The 13,640-nt window shown below is 48.3% G+C and overlaps 1 protein-coding gene across 3 annotated transcripts in view; it reads left to right on the forward strand.

The window, feature by feature from the left end:
• IQSEC2 (IQ motif and Sec7 domain ArfGEF 2) overlaps positions 1 to 13,640 on the forward strand; it is a 78,223-nt gene that overhangs the window by 14,761 nt on the left and 49,822 nt on the right. For all 3 annotated transcript variants that reach the window (XM_004781217.3, XM_004781218.3, XM_013050351.2), the window contains exon 2: positions 10,253 to 10,282. In XM_004781217.3, the coding sequence (XP_004781274.1) occupies positions 10,253 to 10,282 (30 nt within the window). The remainder of the gene's footprint in view (positions 1 to 10,252; positions 10,283 to 13,640) is intronic.

Here is a 13,640-nt window from a genome sequence, read left to right on the forward strand (position 1 = left end):
CAGAAATTACAGAACAATATACCCTTGCCTGGTATTCAAGGCTCTTTGTTGTAGCCTCTGCCTGTCTTCTTTTTAAAATAAAAAATGTGAAGTGGCACTTGCCTCATTTTCTGAGGAAGAAATTTAAAAAACAATAGCTAAACATTTCTTTGAAGTATGCAGCCATCTTCATCATCATCCTCAGCATCCCAGAACTTGTTCAATGAATAGTGGTAATCAAGGACCCCTTAGGAAGAGTAATCACCAGCAAAAGGATAAACGGCAGCTGAAATTGCCATGGCCTTCATTTTGCTTCCCTGCCACCATTTTGGCCTTGGATGTCGGGTGGATCCATTACTGACAGTGGCTTCATTATCCCCCAAGCTTTCTGATTTGTCCGGTGGTTCATCTGGTTGTTCTCTCTTATTAACCCTTATGAGATTTTCTTGCGTGTCACCATTCTCTTACCCTCCTGACCTCTCTACCTCCCTCTGTGTCATTTCTAGGCTCAGATTGGGCTCAGATTGGTCCCTTAGGCAGGAGTCTTTCTCCAGCTGAATTATCTTTCAAGAGGTTTTTTACAGTCACTTTTCACATTGTCATGATTTAGGTGGCTCTTGAACTTGGGAGGTATCTTTGCCTCTCCCCGAGGGCTTTTCCATTCCCTGGCCATCATCACGAGTAAGTCTTTATACCATTTATGGTCTAGGAAAGCTCTCGTGTGCTCCTTTTGATCAGACCATGGCTCCACTCATCTCTCTAGCCACGGTCTTCCCTTCCTGACCAGTATTCAAGTTGTATTGAACTGTCTAGGGTTCCTAAGCATAACAGACTTATGTGTGCCCCCATGCCTATATTCTGACTATTGTATTTGCCAAGAATGCCTTTTTGCCCCTAAGGAGCAGATATCCACTTAACTGTAGAAGAACATCTTCTCTGTTCTCATTGTTCTAGGTGTTTGGACACAGTGAACAAAATAGGTAAAATCTCTGCCCTGCGGAGCTGATATTCTATTGTGTGTATGTTGGGGGGCGGGGTGTGGAGCAGGGGCAGAAAAGAAACAAGATGACACAGAATATGTCCTATAGTGGTCAGAGCTATGGCAAAAAAAAAAAAAAAAAAAAAAAGCTGGGCAGAGGGGATGGGGAGTACAGGAGGCCCCATCAACTCTACCATAACCAATATTTGTACAACGATTATTAAGCAGCCTTTCCTCATTTAAGCCTTTTCCAATGTTATTACATATTCTTTACAACCACAATCCTTCCAGCAACTCTGTTAGGTTAACCCTGTTGTTATCTCCATTATACTAAGGAATAAACGGGGCCTTATAGATGTTAATCACATAGTTACCGAGGCCAGAGCTGCCACTGAGGCCTAGGCCCCTCTGACCCAAAGCCTGTGCTCATAACCACTAGGCCTATTTGCCCCTAGCAAACCTCACTGCAACCCTCTGAAGTTGGAATTACTATACCTATTTTACAGTTGGGGAAATTGAGGTTCGGATAAAGGAATGGATTCATTCATGGTTTCACAGCAAATAAGTGGTTTTGAACACAGATCTGTCCACCTCTAAGTGTTAGGCCTTTTTGTAAACCCTGAAGGCGCAAGGACCTATGGACTTGCCTGCCTCTACTTCTGCAGGGCCCTTCAAGGTACCAGCTTAGGCCCTTGGCCCTCCCCCCTTCTCTTCCCACCTGTGGTTCATATAGAACCTTGAGATGTATATGGACACTCAATGCGACATCAAAGCCCCACCTCCCTCCAACTTCCCCTTGGCCACCTGTTGGCCCTAGCAGATGGACCTGGATAATAAGACCAAACAATTCTTGCAAATAACCTCAAGAGATATGAGCAGGGAATTCTGGGGTTCTGGGTACCTGGAGTGCAGTCTGGAAGACAGAGAGCCAAAGATCCTGACAGTCCTATTCCCTTGGCCCCACAGACTCTTCATCTCATGGAGAGGGGCATCTGAAGTTTGGAGCCCAGTGTAGAGGTCTCTGTTTCCCAGTATGGCCTATGGTGATGTGATTTTTAAGAAGCTAGACTCCCAAGATCCTCCTCCTTTGGCTTCCAGAGCAACATCCTTCTTTTGCAGTGAGAGGGGGTGGTGTTCCGTGGGTCTGAGTCTTCAAGGCCTCTGGACAGTGGAGAACAGAGCCTTCCCAGCAAGCACTGCTGGACCTGCACTCAGACTCTCAGGTGCCCTTCACAGTGTTTTCTCCATGGCACTCTCAGTACATTTACCTTCGTTTCTTAGGAGCTTTTTAAAAAATTAGACATTTAACGCACTTGCATTAGAAAATGTAGAAGAACTCAGAAAAGTAGAGGAGAGGGGCGCCTGGGTGGCTCAGTGGGTTAAAGCCTCTGCCTTTGGCTCAGGTCATGATCCCAGAGTCGTGGGATCGAACCCCGCATCAGGCTCTCTGCTCCTCAGGGGACCTGCTTCCTCCTCTCTCTCTCTCTCTGCCTGCCTCTCTGCCTACTTGTGATCTCTGTCAATTAAATAAATAAAATCTTAGAAAAATGACTTTATTTATTTATTTGACAGACAGAGATCACAAGTAGGCAGAGAGGCAGGCAGAGAGAGAAAGAGAGGGAAGCAGGCTCCCTGCTGAGCAGAGAGCCCGATGTGGGGCTTGATCCCAGGACCCTGAGATCATGACCCGAGCCGAAGGCAGAGGCTTAACCCACTGAGCCACCCAGGAGCCCCAAATAGATAAAATCTTTAAAAAAAAAAAAAAGTAGAGGAGAAAAACATTACCTGTAATTAGAGCGCACAAAGACAGCCACTGCGAGCATTTGGTGTATTTCCCTTGTTCTTTTTATTCTTTTCATATAGCTGAAATGATATAGCACATATAAGTTTTTCTTGCTTCTTTTCACTTGATCATTTCCCGCATGTAACTGCATATTCGTCGCAAGCATTATTTTTAACGGTAGCTGATATACCATAATGTACTTAACCATCCACCAAATGTAGGGCATAGAAGCTGGGCCCATTTTTCCATGGCTTTAAGTCCTGTTTCAGTGGGCAAGCATGCACATATAGCTTTTAGGGAACTTACAGCTTTTAGGGAACTGGTCTTGGAGAGGAAAAATCAGCTTCAGCTTATTTCCCTTTCTGGATGATCCCTCCAACTGGGTCTGATTCATTCGGGTAGTCATTCATTTATTCATTCATTCCATCACCACATAGTAGCTCTGTACCTCTGTGGGCCAGACCGTGAGGTCTGGAGGTACAGGCATGACTAAGTCACATCCCTAGACTGCTCCTAATCTACAGGGGCTCCTAATCTACAAGGAGAGTGGGGCATGGAAATGGACACTTTCAGAATAAGTTTGATCGGGGCTGTGATGGAAGCAAGAAAAGGACACTGCGGGAGAACAGAGGAGGGCCTCCTCATCCAGCCTAGAGACATTCAGATAAGCTTTCTGGAAGAGGTCTTGCCTAAATGAGTCACTGAAGATGAATAGGAGTTGGCTGCAGCAAGAAGAGGAACTTCCTGTTAAACATAATGAGTTGAATAAACTTATTTATCTCTGCTGCTTCCTCAAACCCAACTGAAATATGAGTAAAGAAATAAAAAAGGTAGAAATGCACAGGGTCTGGGAAGCTGACCAGAAGTAATCTATTCTGCCCAGAGAGCCCCAGAAATGCTTAGGATTCAGAGATGCTAGGAACCACAGAAGGCTGGGTGAGGTGTGGAATTAAAAACAGGGAGAATATTGAAAGTCTGTGAACAGACCTTCTTGTCCCTTCATGGCCCCATCTAGTGAGGGACCTCACCCCCCCCACCACAAAGCCCCATCTCTGCAGATGGGGGTTGATTCTTTGGAGAAATTGAAGTTAGGGGGCCCTGGGCTTGGGGATAGCAGGCACAGTGAAGTGTGGGATGAAGCAGGGATATAAGCAAAGGGATCTGCATCCCAAAACAGTGGGACCCCAACCTCCTCCCACTCCCCTACTTCTAGGACACCAAAGTCAGGAGCATACAAGAGAGGAAAGTAGTCTTCTCTGAGGAAACTAAAAGGCTCTAGAAAAAGGCCTCCAAAAGATGACACGTGGGAGTCTTTCAACAAAAGAACAGGCTTCAGCCCAGCAACTGTAGTGAAGCCCACCATTTGGCAAGCTTCAGCTATGCACAGAGCTTTCCATCTGCTTGTTAGTGTCATGGGAACCAATTGCCAAGGATCACCAGCCAAAGACCCTTAAGACAGGTATATTTGATTTTATGTACATTAAACCTCAGTGCAACTAACATTTCTCTCTCTCTCTCTCTCTCTCTCACACACACACACACACACACAAACACACATGCGCAAGTGTGTGCTCTTGCGCATGCACACATGCACGGGCAAGTCTTAGGTAGCTAGAGATGATCGGATAGTACAAAGCTATTTGAACCTCTAAGAGTGACCAAAAAAGCAAGCAAGCAAACAAACAGAAAACAAAGGGATTTGGAAGGAACTGAGGTCAGGAGGGAGGAGAAGAAACCTGGGAAATTAAAGATAGCGAGAGTCAAAATAAAGATTTCAGTGGGAAGAATTAGAAAATAAAAGGAGACAAAATATCCTAGGAGGCAGAATAACAAGATGAAGGAATAGACAACAGAAGAGAAAAGATGAGAAAATTGGAGGATCAGTTGAGGAACTCCAACATCCAACAACAGGAGTTCCAGAAATAGAATGGAGGAAACAGCAGGAAGGAAGGGATCAAAGCCAAAATACAAGAACATGTCCCAGAACTGAAGGATGCAAATCTCACTGAGTAGCCAGCAAGATAAATGATAAAAAGATTTACACCAAGGTATGTCTGTAGAATTGCAGAATGCCAGGGATAAAGAGACGATCCTGAAAATTTCCAGGGGTTGGTGAGAAAAACATATCATGCACAAAGTTTCAAGAAAGAGAATGGCATTGGATTTCTCAACAGCAACACTGGAAGCTAGGAGACAGTGGAGCAGTGTTCTCAAAATTCTGAGTGAACATAATTTCCAACCTAGAAGTCTATACTCAGTCAAATTATCAATCAAGGCAGAGAGCATAAGGAAGACGTTTTCAGACAGATAAGGTCTAAAGATTTTATGTCCCCGGCCTCTTTTCTCTGGGGAGCTCTGGAGAATGTGCTCCAGCAAAGTGTGGACCTAAAGTCAGAAAAAAGGCCAAGGATATAGGAAATAGGAAATCCAACACAGAAGACAGGTGAAAGGAATCCCAGAGTGCTGGGGCAGGGACAAGACCCTCCGTGCACCATTATGCGGGTCTAGAGAGCACCCAGCCTGAATTGCAGTTGGGACAAATTCTCGAAAGGAAGAAAAAAGAAAAGAAAAAATCTGATGGGTTATCTGAGGTGTCAAAACACATTGAGAAGAGAAATGTACTCCCAACAGAGTTCGGGGAAAACCAGTCATAGATATGAAGAAAACTAAGCAAGCAAAGACATCACCATCAATACCAGGGGAAAAGTGGGGTGCCTGGGTGGCTCAGTGGGTTAAGCCGCTGCCTTCGGCTCGGGTCATGATTCAGGGTCCTGGGGTCAAGCCCTGCTTCAGGCTCTCTGCTCAGCAGGGAGCCTGCTTCCTCCTCTCTCTCTGCCTGCCTCTCTGCCTGCTTGTCATCTCTCTCTGTCAAGTAAATAAAAATTTTAAAAAAATACCAGGGAAAAAGAAAAGTTGTATGGGAAATGAAGTACAGTTACCGCACATACTATGGTGAGCATGAGCAGGGGAGGGGAAGAGAGAGAAGCAGGCTCCCTGCTGAGCAAGGGTCTGTCCCGGTTCTCCATCCCAGGACCCTGAGATCATAACCTGAGCCAAAGGCAGCTGCTTAACTGACTGAGCTGCCCAGGCGCCCTGCCTGGGTTCTTTAGAAATGAGAAGGCAAATACCTGAGCAAGCAGTGGGGGTATTTCTGACAGTGGGGGTCAAGGGTGGGAAGGGAGTAGAGTGGGGAATTTGTGTTTTCTGTTATAATCCTCACAGTCCTTGTGACTTGAAAATCTGCATACATCTATTACACAAAAAAATGTAAAAAGACACACAAGAAAATAAATTTCACAAGCAGATTAGCAATATAATATGAACATATACTTTAGAAATCTGAAAGTGAACTCAGAAAAAAAATGTCATTGAAAAGGAGTCTCATTCTGTTGAGATCCTTTCACAATTTGACTTTTAAAACTATTTCACATATCGCTGTAACACAGTTAAAGACCTAGAGAGGGGCAGGAGTGTTCCAGGTAGCAAGTACCAGATGTGCTAGAAAAGTCAATGGGAGGGCAGAGTGAGATGGAGAGCTTTGGAGTGCTTGGGCTGAACAGGCAGGGAAGTCAATGGGGGGAGTTACTGAATACTTGAAGCAGGAGAACCATGTCAGCTGATTTGCATTTTAGAGATGTTCTTTCAGTAGTGAGGAGGGAGTGCTCCACTGACGAGACTTGTAGTTAGACTAGGTGATGGCTAGGAGAGAAGGTCCATGGCTACCCCAGGATTGGTTCTGTGCTTTGCAAGAGACCTGTGAGATCCGTGGGCTAGTGTACCCCCCTCTTTCTCCTCAGGGTACTGCTGGGAGGAGCCCTATTCACAGTTGTCCTTCAAGCCTCCTTTTTAAATTAAAAAAAAAAAAAGATTTTATTTATTTATTTGAGAGAGAACAGAGAATGAGAGAGAAAGAGCATGAGCAGGGGGAGGAGCAGACTCTTCAATGAGCAGGGAGCCCAGTGCGGGCTGGATCCCAGAACTCCAGAATCATGACCTGAGCCAAAGGCAGATGCTTAACCTACTGAGCCCCTCCTTCAAGCCTCCTTAAAAAAATTTACCTCCATGGGTGTCCAGTCTCCTTTCTTTTGACACCCAATTTTTTAGACATGTTACTCAACTCAAATCCTGACTTGAGGACCAGTCTTTCTCTTTCAGGTAACTTTGCATGTCTCATTTTTTATGTATTTTATGTTTATTAATTTAGCTCTCAGAGGATCATCTTGTTTATCTAATTCTAGGATATTAGGGCAAAGCACCTTATTATTTCCCCACGCACTGTTTACAGGAGGCTCAGAGTACCAAAACCAGAGGCAGGGAACCAGTCAGGAGGCTAAGGTAGAAACCCCAATATGGCAACTCAAGGGCTTACATTCTTTTCAAGTATTCCAGCCTATTGTCCCCTTAAGTCCCTCAAAGTTTCAGGAACTTCCAATATTTTGCTATTTATTGTCCCATCTGCCAAACTGCTTCTCGTACCTGGAAGCAGCAGTGTCAAAGTCCTTGGTCAGGGGCTCTTGGCTGGCTCAGTCAGAAGAGCACGAGACTCTTGATCTCAGGGTCATGAGTTTGAGCCCCACATTGGGTGTAGAGATCACTTAAAATCCTTGGTCTGATTACATGGCCAAGTTTTAGATTCAGAAAATGTGGTCACTGTACTCATAGCTTTTAGTAAGTTACTGTTTATTGAGGACCACTCCTGAGGATAAGAATTGGCCCAACTAAACCTTTTGAGACTGGGGTCCTAAGGGACCTTTCATTAGGAGAAGACATTTGGAGTAGCAGGAGAGATGGATCTCTTCTCCTGACATGGATTGATAAAGAGAGGCCTGGTACCCCAAGTCTTTGGGTCTCTATGTAGGCAGCTGAACCCAGCTGATGCAAAAGAGAAACTCTGGAATTCTGAAGAAATGAGATATTTTAGGGTTAAGTTTAGGGCCTAAGATTGTCTGGAACTCAACTAACATAGCCCCATTATTTATAGATGAGGAACCAAGGTCCAGGGGCAGTGACTTATCCAGGTCTGCGCTGTCTCCCAAAGAATGGTCCTGGGATCGAGCCCCGCTCAGTGGGGAGTCTGCTTCTCCCTCTCTCTCTGCCCCTCCCCACACCTGATTGTGCACTCCCTCTCTCAAATAAATAAATAAAATTTTTTAAAAAAGAGAGAGAGAGAAATGCTTTTGGAACAGAGGTGCATATGTGGTAATCTCTTCGAACAAAGAGCACTGGAGAAGAAGATTCTGTCTTGACATTAGGGAGGTAGGATAAGGGAACTCATCTTAACAGTGTGTATGTGTCCAGGGTGGTGGTAAGAGCATGGATTTTGGGTTTTATGCCAAGCTCCCCTACCTGTATGCTATGTGGCAAATCATTTTGACCTCTCTGAGTCTCAGTTTCATCATCTTAGAATTGAATGAGCAGTTCCCATATTGCAGGATCAAAGAGTCTGCCTGGTGCCTAGCAGGGGCTCAGTGATTACTCACATGCTGATGGTAGTGATTATATAGGTTGCTTATGCTCTAAAGAAGATTGGGGCAAGGGGGTCCACCTGTGAGCTCCTGGAAGGTTCCTATTCATTCCCAGGTCTGGGTCTGATTAAGTGTGTGCTGGGGGTTAGGGATGGGGTGGGGTATCCGAGAAGACAGAGCCTGCTTGGAGCAGAGTATTAGTGTTAGGGAGGGTGGCTGAAGGGTTTGGCCTCAATTCTGTTGACAGTTGGGGAGCCAGCGAAGTCAGACCCCTCCAGCCTGGTCCCTATGAAGAATTGGGCCAGGCCTCAGAAGCAATCTTGCTGCTACAGAGTGAGATGGAAAGTTTTAATAAATGCAAAAAGGTGCTTTGTGGCCCTGGTCCTCTGTCCCTTTAGGGAGCTCTGAAGGCTAAAGGTTAGTGCTACTGTCCTTGGCTGAACACGGACCACGGGCCATGCAGACACTGTCCTAGGCGGAGCCTCACAGCCTCCTGGTGGAGGGGAGGGCTTCTCTCCCCCACCCCATTTTCCAAATGAAAAAGCTGAGGCAGGGCATAGGGGAGTGCCTTCCCCAGGATTACGTGGCTAGCAAGTAGCAGAACTGGGCACTTCGGTGGCTCAGATGGTTAGGCTTCTGCCTTTGGCTCTGGTCATGATCTGGGTCTTGGATCAAGCTCCAGGCTTGAGGGGAGTCTGCTTCTCCCTCTGCCTCTCCTCCTGCTCATGCGCTCGCTCTCTCTCTCTCCCTGTAGCTCTCTGTCTCAAAAGAATAAATAAAATCTTAAAAAAAAAAAAAAAGAACTGGGCATGCTGTACTCACCCAGTTAGAGCTCCAGCACCCTGAGGCCTGCCTGCCCACCCGCCCCGTGAGGGCTCCATTCACTCTTCTAACAAATACTCCCTCCTGAGGTCCACCTCCTCTCCCTGTGCATCCGTCTCTCACTTTGCACCCAACATAGATGATGCTCCTCTCACTGAGGTTGAGTCTTGGCTCTCTCACCTGAGGATGGAGCCTGTGAGGTGTTTTTTCTCTCTCTCTCTCTTCTCCGCAGGGGAAAAGGTGGGGCAGGGAGTGGGGAGGGGTGTGAAGGAGGAGGAAGAAGACAAAGGGGATGAGAAAGGCTGCTTCCCACACTTTCCCACTTCTTCCAAGTTCCTTGGTCTCTCTTCCTCCCCTTCCCCAACTCCAAGGCACCAGCTCCACTAAGTGCCCCCCCAACCCCACCACACACCCTCCTTTGAGGAAGAGCAGCCAGATGGGCGGGTCTCAGATTTCCCTCATTCCCTCAGTTCCTTCAAAGCTGTCCTCCACTCCATTCTCTTCTCTCGCCCTTCCTTCACCTCTGAGGGGGCCTCACAATGAAGAAGGCAGACCAATGGAGTAGAAAGGAGCCCAGTGGCTGACTCACTTACCCCCTCAGCCTCTTTCTCTTCATCTAGAAAATAAGCAGTTTGGACCAGGCAATTGGCAAAGCCTTTTCTGTGTTGTTAATAATACCTGGCATTTGTCTGCTGGGTTACAAAGGGCTTAATCATCCCAACAACCCTGCCAGAATTGGCCTTGTATTCCAAGTGGGGAGACTGAGGCTCAGGTCCTGAGAAGGGAGGTGGCTTGCCTGGGTCACTGGGCTGGTATGTGGCAGAACGAATATCCAAGGGGAGGTCCCTCTGTGTTTAAAGCTTGGGCTGTGCCCTAGCCCACAGCTGCAGGCTGCCTCTCAGCCACTTGGATTTGGGCCTCGCTTCCCCCTCTGACCCACGAAGCCCCAGGTGGTTGGTTCCAGGCTCCTCTCTGACCTCACCACCTACCACTCCTCCCCTTGCTCCATCCACCCCAGGCACACTGTGCCCTTCCCTGTCCCAACAACTCAGGCAGGCCCATCACCATCTCCCAGCCTTCGTGCTGGCTCTTCTCTGCATGAAATACCCCATCCCTCATATCCGTGATATGTGTTGGCCATGAGGCCATTGTTTAGGGCACAGGGAGAAGCAGCATTGAGAGCATATTGCTGATTGTTGATTTTTTTTTCTGTTTCCCTTTCAGATCTGATGGTGAGAATTCCAGGACAGTCAGGTCAGTACCCCCTTTCTCTAGTAGCAGTTGGGAGATGGGGCAGAGATTAGGGTGGGGCCCTCTGGTTTGTTACTTGGGGAATCCATGGGCAGGGGCAGGGGTCGACCCCAGGGGTTTTTTGCCCCATTGGTATTAGGAGTGGGTATGGAGCCGAGTGGGAGGGCTAGGGTGAGTGTGGCAGGCGTGGGCAGGGGGGTGAAAACTGTTCCTCAGCCTTTCTGACCCTAGCTCCTCTGGGCTGGTCTGAATTCTAGAGGGACTCATGGCTGCTGCCCTGGTGGGAACGCCATCCTGCAGAGAGGGTGGCTCTGGACCTGGGACCTTCTCCATCTTCTCCTTTTAGGAGAAGTGGGCATGAGAGAAGGGGGGCTTCCCTGGTCTAGCGCTGGTGCTGCGCCCCAAACTGCACCAGCCCTTAGTGGTGGGATCCAGGTGGACTTCCGCTGACATACTCTACACATTATAAACATACCTTATGGTGACGAGGGCACATTTTTTATTTACATGCTGGCTAAAAAGGGCTTACAGGTTTCAGTAAGTTGTCACAGTGTGATCAGTCTGCCACTTGGGGAGGTGGGGTAAAGACAAGGGCTGTTTGTGCCTTTCTGGGGGCTTAACCTATTAGAGGCTTCATGAGGTCACAAGTATCAAGGATAGGGTCTATATGGGAATGATGGGGGACCCAGGCTGAGGCCCATTCACTCTCAGCATCTAGGCCAGGGGCGATGCGGTGGGCTTCTGAGATGAGAGGGACCCAGGCAACAGAGGCATGGGATGGGTACACTGAGTCCCAGCCAGGGCTAGCCAGTGCCTAACTAGCATACACAGTGCTTTTGTGAAGGGTGTTATGCACTGAGTGGATCGGTGGAAGAATATTTGCTTTCTGCTACCACGGGGTTACCACGGGGTACCAGGGGCTACCACAGCCTCTCACCAGGGTTCCCAGCTCAGTGAGCAGAGCACAGGTTGCATGTCAGCCCCCGTCTGTTCACAGCCCCCATCTTGGATGTGAACCCTTGCACAGGGCACAGCTTGCCCAACCATATGCAGTGGCCCAGGTCTGGCCATTCAGGCAGTGCGGGAGGGGGACTGAGGACCCTAGCATCCAGCTGGGAGTGCATAATGAGACACTCCGCTTCCTGGCATCCCAGGCAGGGACCACAGGATGAAAACGCTGATAATAGGCCCAGGGTAGGGTCTGTGGCCAGCAGGAAAGCAGGGGACCATGACGGAGGCAGTCAGGCCTAGCGTCCCGGCAAAGAGTACATGACAAGATGCGATTAGTCCCAGAATGCAGCCAAGGAGTAAAGCATGGGCACAGCCTGTCCTAGCTTTTAGGAAGCCACTAGTCTGACAAAGGACACAGATCCCACTGTCCCACTGCACGTTTGGAGAAAGACAACGGGGCAACACCACTGAGGAGCCCTGCTACTTACTCGTCAAGGAACCTGATCAAAGCCATCTCTAGCTCCCAGCTCTCTGCAGCAGAGAAGTCTCTGGGACCTAGAGTTCAGGGTGTTTACTAATGATCCTAATCATAAGCCACGATGACATGCGTTGGTCCTTTACAACTTACAAATGTTGTCAGGGCCTTCCTTTTGTTTGATCCTCCCAGTGACACTGTAGGAGGGACCTGGGCCGGCTTTATCATCATTGTTTTACAGTTGAAGAAACTGAAGCTGGGGCTGGGTGTGGGTTTTGCATACAGCCACGCAACAAGGAGATGGCTGGGCCAGGATTCAAACCCAGGTCTGCCTGGCACCAAGCCCGGAGCCCTGCCCACGCCACCACTGCGGGAGCTCTTGACAGCCTTGCAGATAATAATAATCCTTCTCATCATCATCCTAATATTAGTAATAATAGCAGTGATCATTTGCTTCTTACATATTAAGAACTCTGAACATGATCTTATTTAGTGCTCACAACAGCCCTGTTATATGTGTTTTGGGATCCCTGATTTACAGATGAGGAAAAGGAGGTGCCCCAGAGGGTCAGCGCCTTGCCCGAGGAAAGAAGAGCGAGAGGTCAGGGTGGAATCACTCTGGCTTATACCCCTTATACCCTGTGCTGTCTGTTTCCAAAGCCAGCATTTGTTTTATTAAGGCATACTTCCCAAATCCGTCCTGGGCCCCCCATCCAGGAGTCTACGGGGGCCTTGAGGACTCAGCAGTTGGGAAGCAAGGGTCACATTCGGGCTGTGGAAGGGTCCTCAACATAGCCCCTGTGCGGCAAGATCTGGCAAACATGGTGGGAAGAGCCTGGAACTTGGAACTGAGGGCTATGAGCAGGGGCCGGGGGCGGGGGGCATGTGAGGATGCTACCAGGACCTCACCTAGATTCTTGAGCTCACTTTAGTTAGGAGTCTGGGAGAGCTTCCTGGAGAAGGCAGAATCCGATCTGGGCTATGGCAGACTGATAGGCTGACTCTGCATGGAGGCTGGGTGGGGGTGGGGTGGGGTGGGGTGGGGTTCACACCTCTGGAAGTGGAACCAGTGTGCATCAGAAGTAAGGACAAGATCAGAATGGGTTCGGTGGGTTGGGCTGAAATATGTCTGGGCAGGAAAAGAGCTAAAGTTCAGAACACGGACGGGAAGGGAGCGGGGGTTAGGTCAGATACCGTCTGTCATCAGTGGGAGCCAGGGAAGGCTGGCAGGGAGAGACAGGACTCTGCAGGGTAGCAAGGGCAGTGACTGGATCTGGGCAAAGGGCTCTATTTATGGCCAGGTCACTTTCTAGCTATGTGACTTGAGAAAAATCTGTTCATCCCTTGGAGCCCCCAGTGTCCTCATCTAATAAAGGTCGTGTGTCTGTGTGTGTAAAAGGGAAAGGTTTAGATGGGGAGAAGACATGCCAAGGAGAGGGGCTAGGCCTTGGCTATTTCGACAGCAGTACAGCAAGGAAGGAGCAGGGTCAGTAAATCGAAAAGCCACCGAGGCCTGAGGGCTTCTAAGTATGGGGTGCCAGAGGAAGTGTGGAGTCTAATTAGAGCTGAACAGCTGGTGTTGCGCGAGGGCTGTGGCAGAGGAAGGTGCCCGGACTTCCTGTGGATTTGTGAAAAGTTGTCAAGCCTACAGGCACTCAAAACCAAGGTCTGCAGAGGGTGATGGCTCAAGCTCACAAAACTAGTTCTCAGTGGAGCCTGCTTCCTAGCTATGCGCTCTCTGCAAAGTCTCTGAACTTCTCTGATCCTTGGCTTCCTCATGGTGAAATGGGGACAATTCTGACTTCTCTGGGTGAGGTGAGAGAAATGAAAGTAAAACAGGGTTCAGCATCTAATAGTGCACAATACAGAGTAGTGCTCTCTGCCCTCCTCTACCCCAGTCCGTTGTCTTTAATGGATAGTCAAGCTTGAAGATGT

The sequence above is a fragment of the Mustela putorius genome, unplaced genomic scaffold (genome assembly GCF_011764305.1).
Source record: "Mustela putorius furo isolate JIRA1106 unplaced genomic scaffold, ASM1176430v1.1 tig00001566_pilon_pilon_pilon, whole genome shotgun sequence".
In the NCBI taxonomy this organism is placed as follows: Eukaryota; Metazoa; Chordata; class Mammalia; order Carnivora; family Mustelidae; genus Mustela; species Mustela putorius.